The sequence below is a fragment of the Zootoca vivipara genome, chromosome Z (assembly GCF_963506605.1).
Source record: "Zootoca vivipara chromosome Z, rZooViv1.1, whole genome shotgun sequence".
Taxonomy (NCBI): domain Eukaryota; kingdom Metazoa; phylum Chordata; class Lepidosauria; order Squamata; family Lacertidae; genus Zootoca; species Zootoca vivipara.
Genome location: NC_083294.1, coordinates 15,943,968 through 15,958,552, shown reverse-complemented (window position 1 = coordinate 15,958,552; position 14,585 = coordinate 15,943,968). Strand labels below are relative to the sequence as shown.

Below are 14,585 nucleotides of genomic sequence, written 5' to 3'. Positions count from 1 at the left end.
GAAGTCATAAAGCACTTGGCCCTGAGAAAATAAAGAATTAACATTAGGAAGTAAATACTTAAATCAGTCCTACCCATAATAATCACAATATAAATAGCACACTTTCCAAGAAAACTGTCCCAGAAGGAAAATATGTATATATCTGTCTTGAAATGCTTATGTTACCTAATTAATCATTAAGGCATTGCAAGCTCGTAACTTGTATTTGGTGATAAAACCACATTTTTACAGTCAATAAAATCCTGCCACTTTATAACAAAGTGCTGTCTTGTGGAAGGGCTGTGGCTAAGCGGCAGAGCACCTGCTTTACATGCAGAAGGTGCCAGGTTTAATCCCCCATGGCATCTCCAAGTAGGGCTGGGAGAGACACCCTATCTGAAATTGTGGAGAGCTGCTGCCAGTCAGTGTAGACAATACACAGCTGGACAGACCAATGGTCTGGCTCAGTATAAGGCAGCTTCCTATGTCTCTGTCTTCCTCCTCGGTATCTTAAAAATATATTAATAAATCACAGAACCATAGAATTGTGGAGTTGGAAGGGACTCCAAGGGTCATCTAGTCAAATCCCCTGCAATGCAGGAACTAAAGCATCAATGACAAATGGCCATCCAACCTCTGCTTAAAACCCTCCAAGGAAGGAGAGTCCACAACATCCCATAAGGGTCTGTTCTACTGTCAAACAACTCTTAGACCTTTCTTGGTATCAATGTCAAGCTCACCGGTCAGTAATTAACTGGGTCTTCTTTCCCCCCTTTTTGAAGATGGAAACATTTGCACTCCTCCAGTCTGCAGGGACCTCACCTAATCTCCAAGAATTATCAAAGATTATAGACAGTGGCTTTAAGATTACATACCATCCAACACAATGTGGCCCAAATTTGGGACACCATCTTCCAGGTGACCCGTGCAAGATTGTGGACCCAAAAAAGCATTTGGGGGGGGGTCACAGCACCGAAAAAGCATGTTTTGGGGTACTGTGCAATATTGCAGACATGAAAAAGCACCTTCTTTGGAGCAAGATCTCAGCCCCAAATTGCACGAGAACAAGGTGCCCAAAATGGTCACTGTACTCTGATGGGGAAAATGGGATTTCTCTGTTTTTCTGGGGCAGTTGACAGGTATGAGATTACATCCACAAGCTCCTCATCAGGACCTGGAGATTTGAATTCATTCAAAGTAGTCAGGTGTTCCCTGACCACCTTGTTTATTCTGTTATCCCCAGGTTGGGCACTGCTTTCCTTTTGGGTGAAGACAGAGACAAAGTAGGTGTTGAGTAGTTCCGTCTTCTCTCTGTCACCCAATAGCATTTCTGTCTTCTCCATGCAAAGAACCCACCATGTGCTTGTTCTTCCTCTTGCTTCAAACATAGCTGAAGTAACCCTTGTTATTAATTTTAACCTCTCTTGCAAGCCTGAGCTCATTCTCACCTCATCTTCTCCCTGAAACTACTATTGGCTACTCCTGTATACTCGTCCTTCTTGGCTCACTCTTTCTTGCATTTCTTATACATGCCCTTCTTAAATCTCAGCTCATCTGGAACCTCCTTATGCAGCCACACCAGTTTCTTTAGATGCCTCCCACTTCTCTTTCTTGTTGGAATCCAGGCAGACACAGACAGTAGCTCATATCTCTTGGTGACCTGGCTACAGAGCTCTAAACCACAGAGCCAGTTGCCTTGCATTCCTCCTCCCTGGTTCATCTGAACAGCTGTCTGAAAAACGACACAAAGAATCTGCAGAAGGTTCCAAGCAAAAGATATTAATACCAGGAAGGAGAAATGCAGGAGGCTTGTAATAAAGTCATTGGCCGGCGGGGGGCGGGGGCGGGGGAGATATCATAATAAAATAAAGTTGGCCAATTGACTTGACATCCGCACATTCTTAGCTGTGCCTCTCACCGCCCCCCCATACACTGTTGTTACTATATTGAAAACAAAACTGCCAATATCATAATGCCAATTCTACAAATCAATGGTGTGACCACAGTTGGAATACAATGTAGAGTTCTGGTCGCCTCACCTCAAAGGGATATTGCGGAGTTAGAAAAGGTTCAGAAAGGTTGCAGTGTTTGGGACATTTTAGTTTAGAGAAAAAGCGAGCAAGAGGCAGCATGATTGAAGTTTATAAAATCATTCAGGGCACGAAGACAGTGGAGAGAAAACTCTCTCAAACAGTAGAACCAAAGAAGCTGATAACAGGAAACGCTTCTTCATGAAGCACATAGTTGAACTGTGGAACTCACTCCCACAGGAGGCAGTGATGGCCACCAACCTGGGTGGCTTTTAAAAGAGGATTAGATAAATTCATGGAGGAGGAGAGGGCTATCAATAGCTGCTAGCCATGATGACCGAGTTGTGCCTCCATTGGACAGGGGAAGCAATGCTTCTGAATACCAATTACTGGGAACAGCAGGAGGGGAGAGGGCTTTTGGGTCCTGCCTGCAGGGTTTCCCATAATGGGCATCTGGTTGGCCGTTATGAGGATAGGGAGCCAGACTAGATGCGCCTTTGGTGCCCCAATCCAGCAAGCTCTTCATATGTTATGATCCTATTTAATTAAGCCCTTTATCCAGAATGATGGGGGTAGAATTTTTAGGAGTAGGGTTGTAGCTCACTGGTAGAGCACCTAATTTCATCCAGAAGGTCCCAGGTTCAGTCCCCAATGGCATCTGCAGGTAGGGCTCACTATCTCTCCTGTTTAAAACTATGAAGACTGAACCATGCCAGTCAGTGTTGACAATGCTAAGCTAGGTGGACATATAGTCTGAACCAAGCACTCACTCTGCACATATCTTACTTGCCATAATGCTGTGCATTTTGCTAGATGATTACAATAATGGGTAAGGAGGAAGAAATTGCTTTCCCCAGCAGCCAAGAGCAAATGTGGCCCCACCTGTGCTTATCTATTTGCAAACATCCCAAAGGCTTGCTGGCCTTTGCAATGGACCATCTGTTGGTCTTCAAGAGGTCTCCAAGCCTCACAAGTGTGGCCTGTATTGTATGCCAGCTGTCAGCTGTGCACCGTCATAAACCCAGGCCCCCCTCCCCAGCACCTGTCATCAGCTGACATCTCACGCATACAGTGGCTAAGCCAAGGCTTGTCCATCTGAATTTGAAAGTCCATTTGGCTCAGCTGTCTGTCTCTTCCAAGGCCCAGATCAGGACAGTAGCCTTGGAGCTCAGACTTTGCCAACCAGCTCTGTGATCTGGTAGTATCTTCCAGCCATCCTGCCTTCCCACGCTCTGGCAATCTCTCTTCGCTTTCAATGGGCTCTCTGGTCGCCAAGCTCCTTCTGCCAACTCTAAGTAGCCTGGCTTTCCTCCCGACCATCAGCATCGCTGCCAAGAGACAGTTCCACATGGAGGCTATGGTGTACTTCTTCACCATGTTCTTTGTGTCGGTAAGAAACTTTCCTCTCCCTTTCCTCCCTCTCTGTTCCCCAAAGGTGTCTGTCCATTTGTTTAAGTGAAAGGGGGTGAGGGGAAAGGCAGTTTCCTATGTTCCTATTTAACTAAGATTTCTCAGCTCAGTGGTAGAGCAGACACCTTTATTTATCCATATGTTTCTTGACTGTAAAAAAAGGGGGGGGATGCAGACCTCACAGCCAGTTTACAGAAAAGATAAAACAATAAAAAATAATAAAAAGAAAAATTAATAATGTAAGGCTTTCCATAAGTTAAAATAACAAACTAAAAACAGATGAAAACTCACACCAGCTTTCTAAATATCTGAGTAGATGCTTTCAGCAGGTGCCAAACAGAATGCAGTGAAGGTACCTGCCTGGTGTCAATAGGCAGGGAGTTCCAAAGTGTATGTGCCTCCATACTTAAAGATCAAATGCAGAACAGGTTTTATGTGGTTGGGGTATAAATGCAATAATGAAATTTAATTTAAAAATTGCACACAATGTGGGCCAGTTAGGAAACGTGCTCATGAGTTTTCAGTGGGGGCCTTGAATGTACTTAAAAATAGAACTGAAGGCTGGGGAGGAAAAACGAGACAGACTTGCAGCTGCTCCACATCCTCCAGCCAAGACCTTCTGCATCTTCTCAGAAGAAATGCAGCCATTGCTGTCTTAGCCTTCAAAGGCCCTCCTTCTTCATCTCCCCAACAGGAAATTATTCAGACCAGCAAACACATCTGCCCCCCCCCCAACACAAAGATTTAAAAAATAGGTAAAGGACCCCTGGACAGTTAAATCCAGTCAAAGGCAGCTATGGGGTATGGCACTCATCTCGCTTCAGGCTGAGGGAGCCGGCGTTTGTCCGCAGACAGCTTTCCGGGTTATGTGGCCAGCATGACTAAACTGCTTCTGACATGACGGGACACCGTGGCGAGTGCCAGAGTGCATGGAAACGCCGTTTACCTTCCCACCCAGACAAGGGTATTTGCAACAGCCGAAAACATCTGCATGAACTCCATCTCTCTCCTTTGCCTTCACAAATAACCTGCCCATTGCAACTCAGAGATGGGTCAAATGTGATGGAACGGGGCAAATGTTCATGATACTAGGTGGTGGTGCTAGAAACGGAAATCCTTTTGAGGTGTGGTCATATCCACAAAAAGGTGTTTGGGACTTGACAGCTGCAGCCTTTGGAGCTACACTTTGGAACTCCCTGCCTGTTGATACCAGGCAGGCCCCCTTCACTGTACTCTTTTTGGCACCTGCCAAAAACATTTTATCTTTTCATTGTTCTTTAATTCTATTGATAAACAAAAATAAAAAGCATAAAGAAAGTTGATGCAAGTTTTAACCCGTTTTTGTTATTTTAACTTTTCAAACGTCTTTGATTTTTGTGTATTTTCCTTGCCAATGGTTCTACCTTCTTGGTAAACCCTTTAAATGATTTTTAAACAATCATGCATTGTGTGAATCTTACAAAATAAGTAAACAAACCAACACTGGACAAAGATTTGCTGGCGATAAACAGCTAGTGTCTGCTGTACTACAGATCTATGGCATGGCCACATTTGGGGTGACAGTTCTGGTTGCCTGTCCTCAGGAAAAGTTGTTGTAGAGCTGGAAAAGGGCAGCCAAAATGATTGAAGGGTTGAGCTACCCCCCTGTGTGGAAAGGCTGCAGTGTTTCTGACTTTTACTTTATAGAAAAGGCAAGTAAGAGGCAACACGAATTTTTTTATAAAATGATGCATGGCAGGGAGTAAATGAAGAGTTTTTCTGCCCCTCTCTCAACACTAGAACTTGTGGGTGTCCAAAGGATAGACAAAAAGAAAGTTCTTCTTCATGCAGCATATAAACTATGGAACTCGCTCCTGCAGGAGGAAGGGGTGATGGCCACCAACTTGGATGGCTTTAAAAGAGGATTAGACAATTTCATGGAGCAGGCTTTCAATGGTTGTGCTCTGCCTCCATAGTCAGAGCCAGCAATGTTTCTAAATACCAGCTGCTGGAAACTGCAGGAGAGGAAAGAAAGGGCTCTTGGGCTCAGGTCCTGCTCCCAGGTTTCTTACAGACATCTGGTTGATCACTGTGAGAATAGGATGCTGGAATAGACGGCCCACTGATGTGATCCTGCAGGCCTTCCTTATGTTCATACATTGTTATGTTTCCCCCAACAGATTTACCACGCATGTGACGGCCCCGGTTTATCCATCCTGTGCTTCATGCAGTATGACATCTTGGAATATTTCAGTATATTTGGGACAGCTTTATCAATGTGGGTGTCCCTGATGGGTAAGAGCAAGTCGTTCTTTCGGACGGTTTCTAATGTCAAGATACTTTGAGGGAGTTAAGGCAAATATTTGACGTAGAGGAAAACAAGCAATGCCTAGTCGCAGATTGTTTTTTAACAACAACCACCACAACAAAAGAAGTTTCAGAAATAAAATAATACATAATAGGTTCCGGAGGTCCGCTCTTAACCTGAAACGGTTCTTAACTTGAGGTGTGCTTTCGCTAATGGGGCCTCCTGCTGCCGCTGCGCCACTGGCACGCAATTTCCATTCTTATCCTTTGGCAAAGTTCTTAACCTGGAGCAACCACTTCCTGGTTAGCGGAGTTTGTAACCCGAAGCATCTGTAACCCAAGGTACCACTGTATTGAGAAATTCCTCTGATGAGGGAGAAGTCTTCTATACTTGTGCTATTCTGTAGTAGAGATGGGCAGCCCTATCAACTTCAGTTTCTCTCCATTCCTGATTTTTCTAGACAGTTTGCACATTTCCAAACCAGTTTGCATTTCTTTTTAAAGTCCTCACAAAACACAGCAGCTTATTAATTACACATACCTCCTAATATACAATTACGGCAAACAATTTATCTTAATACAGTATAATGCATTTGTGTGTTATTTTTGCTAAGACATGGATTTTGATATGTGCATTATAAGGGGCCATGCGACTTGGCTGGAAAATAGCATTACAACATTTGGAGAAGTGTGACTTTTTGTGGGGTGGCTGTGCTTCGGTGAAAAGCTTGTTTTGGGATGTGTGAATTCATAGAATCATAGAATTATACAGCCAAGGGTCGTCTAGTCCAACCCCATGCAATGCAGGAATACCATCTAAACTATCCATGACAGGTGGCCATCCAACCTCTGCTTATAAACTTCAAAAAAAGGAGAGTCGATTCCACCACCTTCTGAGAGAGTCCTTTCCACTGTTGAACAGCTTTTACCATCAGAAAGATTGTTTAGTTGGAATCTCCTTTCTTGTCAACATCATTCTTAAACTGTTGGCATTAAGAAGTAGGTCCATGTTAAAATGCCAACCAAATCCAATTTTTTCTCCTACCAACTACTCTGCTAAGCACCATATACCTTGATGATGCTATGTAAATAAATTACCAGGGCCTAGAGTGAGTTTTAGAATATGAAAAAGCTTTGCAATTTAGGGTGGTCTCACTGCTAGAATTCTCAGGGTAGGGGTGAAGAAAACTTGCTGGTACACCTTTCTGTGGTGCCGGCTGCCATTTTTAATCCCCATACTTCCATGGGAAATCCCCATAATTTCGCAGGACTGAATCTATCTGATGGGGGAGGGGATGTCAAGTCCGCAGACACGCAGAACAGATTAAAAACTGGATGTTATTCCTTAGCCAAAAAAACAAACAAACCTCCATTGAATAATAATAATAATAATAATAATAATAATAATAATAATAATAATAATAATAATGTAATCCAAAGACACATGGACATGTAGTGTCTGGGACGTGAAGAAAATCTCTCCTCCATCTTGCTTTGCAAAGAGCTGAACATGCTCAGCTCCTTGCAGGGACATTTCCTGGGACTGCAAATCTGAAACAGCTACGCTACAGCTGTGTAATCTGGAGAACTCATGGAGCCCGCCGGGAGCCATAATTTTTACGAGCGATTACCGCATTCCCCATGCAATGACAGTCTCTGATAATTCATAGCCTCATTGATGAAGTGTGAGTTAGCGGGCTGCAGGCAGGTGCATGATACTAGAGAGGAACCTCAACCCAGTCTGAAAACATCCTGGGACGACTCAGAGCATTGCAGATAGAGGGAACAATGGGTGATGTTCTCCCCAAAACATATTTGACTCAACTTTTTCATCAGTATTTCCCTTTGCAACTCAAGGTTCTCAGGTACCAGCCACATTCACACTGTACATTTAAAGCACTAGGATACCAACAACACACCCACCCACCCAAGAATCCTGGGAACCGTAGTTTATTCAAGGTAGTTCATCAACCCACACCCAACAGAGCATATTGTCAGCGGCAAACAGGTATAGTCCAAGGCCCCATCTGCACTGTGCATTTGAAGCATAGCACTTTAAGCACTCTAAACTACTTTAAACCATGATGGCTTCCCCCAAAGAATTCTGGGAGCTGTGGTTTGTTTAGGATGCTGACAACTATAAAGAACTCTTCTCCCATTCCCCCTCACTTAGCTTCAGCTCCCAGAGTTCCCTGGGCAAGAGGAATTGTTAAATCACCCTTGGAACTTGGGAACTCTTGGCACCCTGAACAAACTACAGGTCCCAAGATTCTCTGGAGGCAACCGTCATTGTATTGGTATTGTAACTCTTTCAACATCTGGTGTGAATGTGGCCATCACCACGTTGAGTTTTCATTAGCGTGCTGGGTAGAGTTCTGCTTGTGTTGCTTCAAAGACGATATTGTGCCGAGATGGGAAAGGTTCAGAAAAGATCGACCCAAATTATCAAGGGAGTGGAGTGACTCTTCCTATCAGGAAAGGTTACATCTGGGGCTTTTCAGAGAAAACTCAATTAAGTGGAGATATGATAGAAATATTTAAACCAATGTAGGTTGTGAAGGAGGGACCCAGGTGCCGCTGTGGGTTAAACCACAGAGTCTAGGGCTTGCTGATCAGAAGGTTCGAATCCCTGCAACGGGGTGAGCTCCTGTTGCTCGGTCCCAGCTCCTGCCCACCTAGCAGTTCGAAAGCACATCAAAGTGCAAGTAGATAAATAGGGACCGCTCCAGCGGGAAGGTAAACCGCGTTTCCGTGCACTGCTCTGGTTCGCCAGAAGCAGCTTTGTCATGCTGGCCACATGACCCGGAAGCTGTCTGTGGACAAACGCCGGCTCCCTCAGCCTATAGAGTGAGATGAGCGCCCCAACCCCAGAGTCGGACACGACTGGACCTGATGGTCAGGGGCCCCTTTACCTTTTATGTTGTGGAGGAAGGTTGGCAGAAAGAAGTTCCCCCTCTTTCTCTTAACACTAGAACTACAGAAGCCAAATGCTGGAATGTTCAGATCAAATGAAAGTCTGGATTTTGAAGGACTGTGGTTCTTCAACCAACTCATGTGTACAAATATGCATTATATTAGGGAACTAATTTTGGGGGGGAGGGGGGGCGGAGTATCTATTTGCCCAAACTGCACACAAAAATGTATGAGAGATAATGGACATTAATATACCAATGAATTTCCATGAGGACAAAATGCTGAAGAAATGTGGAAGAACTGCATCCAAGATTGGAAAAATGAGGTGAAATGGACAGAGACATCCATTTCAAGGGAGATTTAAAGCTACCCTAACAACACAGCATTTCAAATCACACTGTATATCATCTGTTGCTCAGCCCTGGCAGAGTTCGATGAGCCTAAACGGTCAACGTTTGTGATGTTTGGAGTGCTCACCATTGCAGTCAGAATCTACCATGATCGGTGGGGCTACGGCGTCTACTCAGGACCGATTGGAACAGCAGTTCTCATGATCACTGTAAAATGGGTAAGATTCCCCTTCTTGGTTGCATTAAGCAAGTATTGCCAGCCATAACAAGTCAAAGTCTCTCTCTCTGTGTGTGTGTGTGTGTGTGTGTGTGTGTGTGTGTGTGATGCCCTCCTCCCCCATTCCACCACCTCATTATGGGAAAGGAGGAAATTGGTTAACCACAGAACCAGTCCAAGACATTTTGCAACCTAAAGCTAACAAGATAACAGAATAATAGAATTTAGAGTTGGGACACCAAGAGTCACCTACCCCAACCCCCTGAAATGCAGGAATCACAATTAAAGAATACATACATACCAGACAGTAATTCAACCTCTGTTTAAATGAAGGGACAGTCCACCACCTTAGTAAGCTCCTATGGAAAGATGCTACCCAGCTCACAAGCGTCATCCTGGAGGGAAATGATGGTTATTAAGAAAATACCTCTGTCCCCACCCCCGTCCCCACCCCTAAAGAGCTTTGAAGCATCATGCAAAATACTTCAGACGGGGCAGTGGGAGACTCCGTACCTCCTTGCAAGCCAGCTTTTCTTTTTGCAAAAGGCCATGGCAAACGAAATCTATTATCTGTTGCCTTCTTTCTTCCCAGCTACAAAAGATGAAGGAGAAGAAGGGTCTCTATCCAGACAAAAGCGTCTATACCCAGCAGATTGGTCCTGGCTTCTGTTTCGGAGCCCTTGCTTTGATGCTGAGGTTCTTCTTTGAGGTAAGACTGCCCCTTGCAAAACATAAAACTTAAGTTCTGCCCTGGTGAATCTGAGCAGATGTCCACCTGGGTCCAGCATCCTGGCAAATGGCCAGTTAAATGCCCTCTGAGAAGCCCCCAGGAAATGTGCAAAAGGCAACAGTGAGGACATTCTTCTGCTTCATAGCCATGGATGAACCCTCCTTCCCCCCTTCCGCAATAGTGAATTCAGGTAACTGCATACTTAATGGTCTTATGCCCTCTTGCTCTTTTAGATAGCCATGCACAACTCTGAAATTTGCCACCTGAACAGGTAGTGATGGTCACGACCTTGAAAAGCTTTAAAAAGGAGGGTGTTAGACAACTTTGTGGAGGATAAGAATATCCATAGCTACTAGCCATAATCGCTGTGTTCTCCCTCCACTGTCGAAGGCAAGACACCTCTGAATATTACAACTTTCTGGGAATCGCAAGTGGGGAGAGTTGCTGCTGCATTTGGGTTCTGCTTGTGGGTTTCTCAATGGGGTATCTAGCTGGCCACTGTGAGAACAGGATGCTGTACTAGATGGGACCTCTTTGACCTGATTCAACAGCAGGGCTGTTCCTTTGGAGGCAGTATGCCTCTGAATGCCAGTTGCTGAGAACTGCAAGTGGGGAGAATGCTCTTGTACTCAGTAGGGCTGGGTGATATATCAATATATTGTACGAAACCACTTTGAAGTCCATATCATGATATTTGATTCATAATTTTTGACCTGGCAATATATCGTGACTGTGTGTGTGTGTGTTATGCAAAAAAAAAAAAAAACAACCACAATGTGGGAGAAACTGTGAAGCCAGCCAACGCTTTTCTTGATTCCTGCAGCCCCTGTTAACTTTACCAGCTCAGCTCTCCCCTGCCTCATGCAGCGAATCACTGGCAAAAATCACGATGCGGGGGAAACCATGAAGCCAGCCAATGCCTCTACATAGCTCCATCCTTATTTCAGGCATCGTGATATATCAGTATATGTTCAGGCGGATATATATCACAATGTTGAAAACAAGATGTTGCCCAACCCTACTGTTCATCTCTACGTAGTTCCATCCTTATTCCAGACATCGCGGTGTTTAGCCGGTGCTATATTGTGATGTTGAAAACCATATATCGCCCAGCTCTTGTGCTGAGGTCCTGCTTGTTTAGAAAACCTCTTTCTGACACGAGGGAGAAGGAACTCAGTAGCAAGAAGTGTTCCATGGGCGAAAAGATGGCAACAAGCCTCGTCTGAAAACAATTTCAGTCCAATGAGTGTGTGGCAAATAAACCAACATTTCCAGCACATGTGTTGGGGAGGGGGAGCAGGGGGGATAAAATTATGAGGCTAATCAGAGCCAGCTTCATGAGTAAGCTGGTTATATAGCCCCCCCCCCCGCAAATCACCCTGTGTAGAAAGCATGTCACTGGCAGGAGATTAGTCAAAGCCCAAACATATTCCACATCCCAGCAAAAGGGGAGGGTTGAAATCTTAAAATTCCTGGATGAACCCTCCATCACACTCCGACAGGCCTGAAGCAACGATACCATTTTAGGTAAGAGGTCCTGAGATCCTCCGCGTGGAAAAGCCAGCTTCCAAAGTTCTTGGCATCTGACTTATGAGATGTCCAAGGGAGAGTTGGCTTATCTCTCGGAACGTGGGCTCGCAGGAATGGTCTTCAGCCCACAGCTGGGGGAGCAACACCCACCCAGTTTTTATTGTCTTTGTCACTTCCCTCGGTGTGTCACATATATATATATGAACATATTACCAAAAGGCATAGACCTCAGTCTCTGCATGACCAAAGCCCCTGAATCATTGAATCTTAGTTGTAGACCTGGAATGGATCCAAATAGGGTTGCCAGACTCAATAGAGGACAGGACTTCTGTGCCTTTAATTGCCCTGCTCTCTTTTGCGTCTGGAAACCTTAAAGAGAAACCAGCAGACCCTTTGTTTAATTTCCAAGCAAAGGGTCTTCTGGTTTCTCTTTAAGGTTTCCAGACTCAAAAGAGAGCAGGGCAATTAGAGGCACAGAAGTCCTGTCCCCTATTGAGTCTGGCAACCCTAGATCCAAAGGGTCATCTAGTGCCTGCAATGCATATATAAAATCATTTAAAAACTTCATACAAATATCCGTCTTCTCCACTTTCTGTTAACCAACATTTCCTTTAAATCAGGGTGCCCCCTAATCAATTTTTTTCCCTTTCCCCCCCCTACAAAAAGTCCAAGATAAGCTGCCTTTATTAATTCCGACCACCATTACTCCATATTGCATAATATTAAATTATTCCATCCATATCCATGTTAAAGCCTCTCCATTGTGATCTCACATTAGATCAATATTCAGCTTATAATGAGAAACAAAAATGGAATATCGCTCATGCCATCCTGTTGGGTTATTCACAGTTTCCATAATGAGCAAAAGAGGACAGTTTATTTCATTATTATTATTAATTTTACTTCGTTTATATTCCACTTTTTTTTCCTCCAAGGAGCTCAAGGTACCATACATGGTTCTCCCCCCGCTTCTCATTTAATCTCCACAACAGACCTGTGAGCTAGGGGAGGCTGAGAGTACAGTGACTGCCTCAAGGTCACCCAGTGAGCTTCATTGGCTAAGCGGGGATTCAAACCCTGGTTTCTCAGGTCCTAATCCAACACTCCCAACTATGACACCACTGAATAACTAGAAACCATTACACACACACTTGAAGAATCTCATTTGCTTTTTCTTGTTCCAGGAGTGGGATTACACGTACGTCCACAGCTTCTACCACTGTGCCCTGGCTATGTCCTTTGTCCTCCTGCTCCCCAAAGTGAACAAGAAGGCCGGCAATGGAGGCGCTCCGGCCAAACTGGACTGTTCAACCCTCTGCTGCTGTGTTTGAGAATGTGGCATGTGTGTGTGTGTGTATTTGATTGTGGCTGCTGCTGCAATGGATAGAGCACCTGCACCTGTGCACCCCACCCCTCTAGCCGCAGGGCAGGTCTGATGCATCCCTTGCGCAACTTGTGGCCAGCCAAGCCGAATGTGTTTCCTAGCCCTACCAGCCAGGTCTGGCGATCCTTAACGGGAATGGGGGAGAAATTAAGAGTCAGTTTGCATTAAAGAGATGAATCCAGTTGCCAACTGAAACACAGCCATCCCCCAGAATCTGCACCGCTCTAAATCTTGCACTGCAACTCTCCAGTTGAGTAATGGGTTCGAAGAGGAATATCGTAGGGGGCAAAGTGTCTATAAAAAACATGTAAAAATGCATTATTTTAGTGAAGCCGTTTTGCAAAAAGGTGCACATTAAGTAAAACTGCATGAAAACATGTTGTAGGTCAGTTAAAATTCAGATCAGAATGCTGATGAGCTTTCGTGAGGACTTTTTTATTGGGGGTGTGGGGAGCAAAATGAGAGACCAAGAGTCCTTACTATGATTCTATGAAACTAAAAATTGAAGTATTTCCCCCACTCACTACTGATCCAAAGGGGCAGCCGTTGTCTTTCTGTCTGTACAGTAAGAGCAGGCAGAGGGACAGTTTGTGTTTTTATTTACTTCCTCTTCTATTTATGCTTCCTCACCCAAATAAACATCTTTATTTAACCTACAGTTTTTGCAATGCATGTTTCTGGACGTGGCATGGTTTTAAACTGGCCTGCAGATCCCACAATCCTGTAGTCATCCGTGATGTCACAATCCAGATGTTTATTCAGCAAAGGGGAGCAGAAAGAGTTCTGCTGACTAAATAAGGCAAAGCCAAGATAAGAGAGCAGTGGAGGAGAGGGTGGATTTCAGAATGAAGCAAAGAGTAACCAGGGGGGTAATGGGGGGGGGAGGACTTAAAAAGAATTGTTAGGAAAAAGAAGCTGCCTTCATCGACCTGCCTTTCTCAGAGCTGTCAACACAGACTGGCAGTAGATCTCCAGGGTTTCAGATAGATCCCAGGTTCAATGCCTGGCATTTCCAGTTGGGACTAAGTCGAGAAGACTATTTGCCTGAAACCCTGGAGTGCTGCTGGCAATACCGAGGTCAATGAAATGATGATCTGACTTCTCAGCACAGGGTAGCTTCCAAACTTGCAGGTCAAAAAGGAATGGCTGATAAAGTGGAGGGCAGCCCCGTCACTCCTCCTTTTAGAATTTAAATGCTAGGTCAGCAGGCAACTGGAATTAAAGAGCCGCTTGCTCCATTCATTGCCTTCTGCTCCCAAGCCTTCCTCAAGTGTGCTCCGTGCCTTTCAGGACTGGCCCTAACAGTGCCTGCTTTGTGATGTCCACCTGCTTAACTCTCCACCACCCAAAAACATCCAGCAGGTGTGCTTAGCCAGGCCCTCATTAGCGCCTGCCACATTCACGGGAAATTTAGAGGTGAAGGACACAGCTCCCGAAAGCGGGGCGCGGCTCAAAACATCTGCACTGCCATCCCAACTTAAACAGACTGTTTAGTGTTGCTGAGCGGATGATTTATTTATCCTGTCTGGGAAGGAAGCCAGGGGCTCTCTGTCACGGACAATTAGAGGAGGATGGATGTCCACCAACATTCGCTGAAGGCCAACATTAATCTTTGCTCAGTATCTGCAGTGCATTTGCACCACTGCCGTCTATCTCGACACACTCCTGGCTAAGCGCAGAAAACAAAACAAAACAAAACCACACACACACATACACCCCTAAAAGTAAGAACATCACCTTGAACAACAAAACAGAG

General features: G+C 44.8%; 1 protein-coding gene across 1 annotated transcript; it reads left to right on the top strand.

Moving 5' to 3' along the window:
• Positions 1 to 3,161: 3,161 nt before the first annotated feature.
• Positions 3,162 to 13,455, top strand: MYMK (myomaker, myoblast fusion factor). Its single transcript, XM_035113519.2, has 5 exons — positions 3,162 to 3,399; positions 5,579 to 5,693; positions 9,038 to 9,186; positions 9,778 to 9,894; positions 12,630 to 13,455. The coding sequence occupies exons 1-5, from the start codon at positions 3,265 to 3,267 to the stop codon at positions 12,774 to 12,776; spliced, it is 663 nt and encodes a 220-aa protein (XP_034969410.1). The 5' UTR covers positions 3,162 to 3,264; the 3' UTR covers positions 12,777 to 13,455.
• The last annotated feature ends 1,130 nt before the right edge of the window (positions 13,456 to 14,585 follow it).

Coding starts and splice junctions, on each gene's coding strand:
- MYMK (XM_035113519.2), top strand. CDS start 3,265: ATGGGCTCTCTGGTCGCCAAGCTCCTTCTGCCAACTCTAAGTAGCCTG. Junction 5,694..9,037: donor AATGTGGGTGTCCCTGATGG/GTAAGAGCAAGT, acceptor TCTGTTGCTCAG/CCCTGGCAGAGTTCGATGAG. Junction 9,187..9,777: donor TCATGATCACTGTAAAATGG/GTAAGATTCCCC, acceptor CTTTCTTCCCAG/CTACAAAAGATGAAGGAGAA.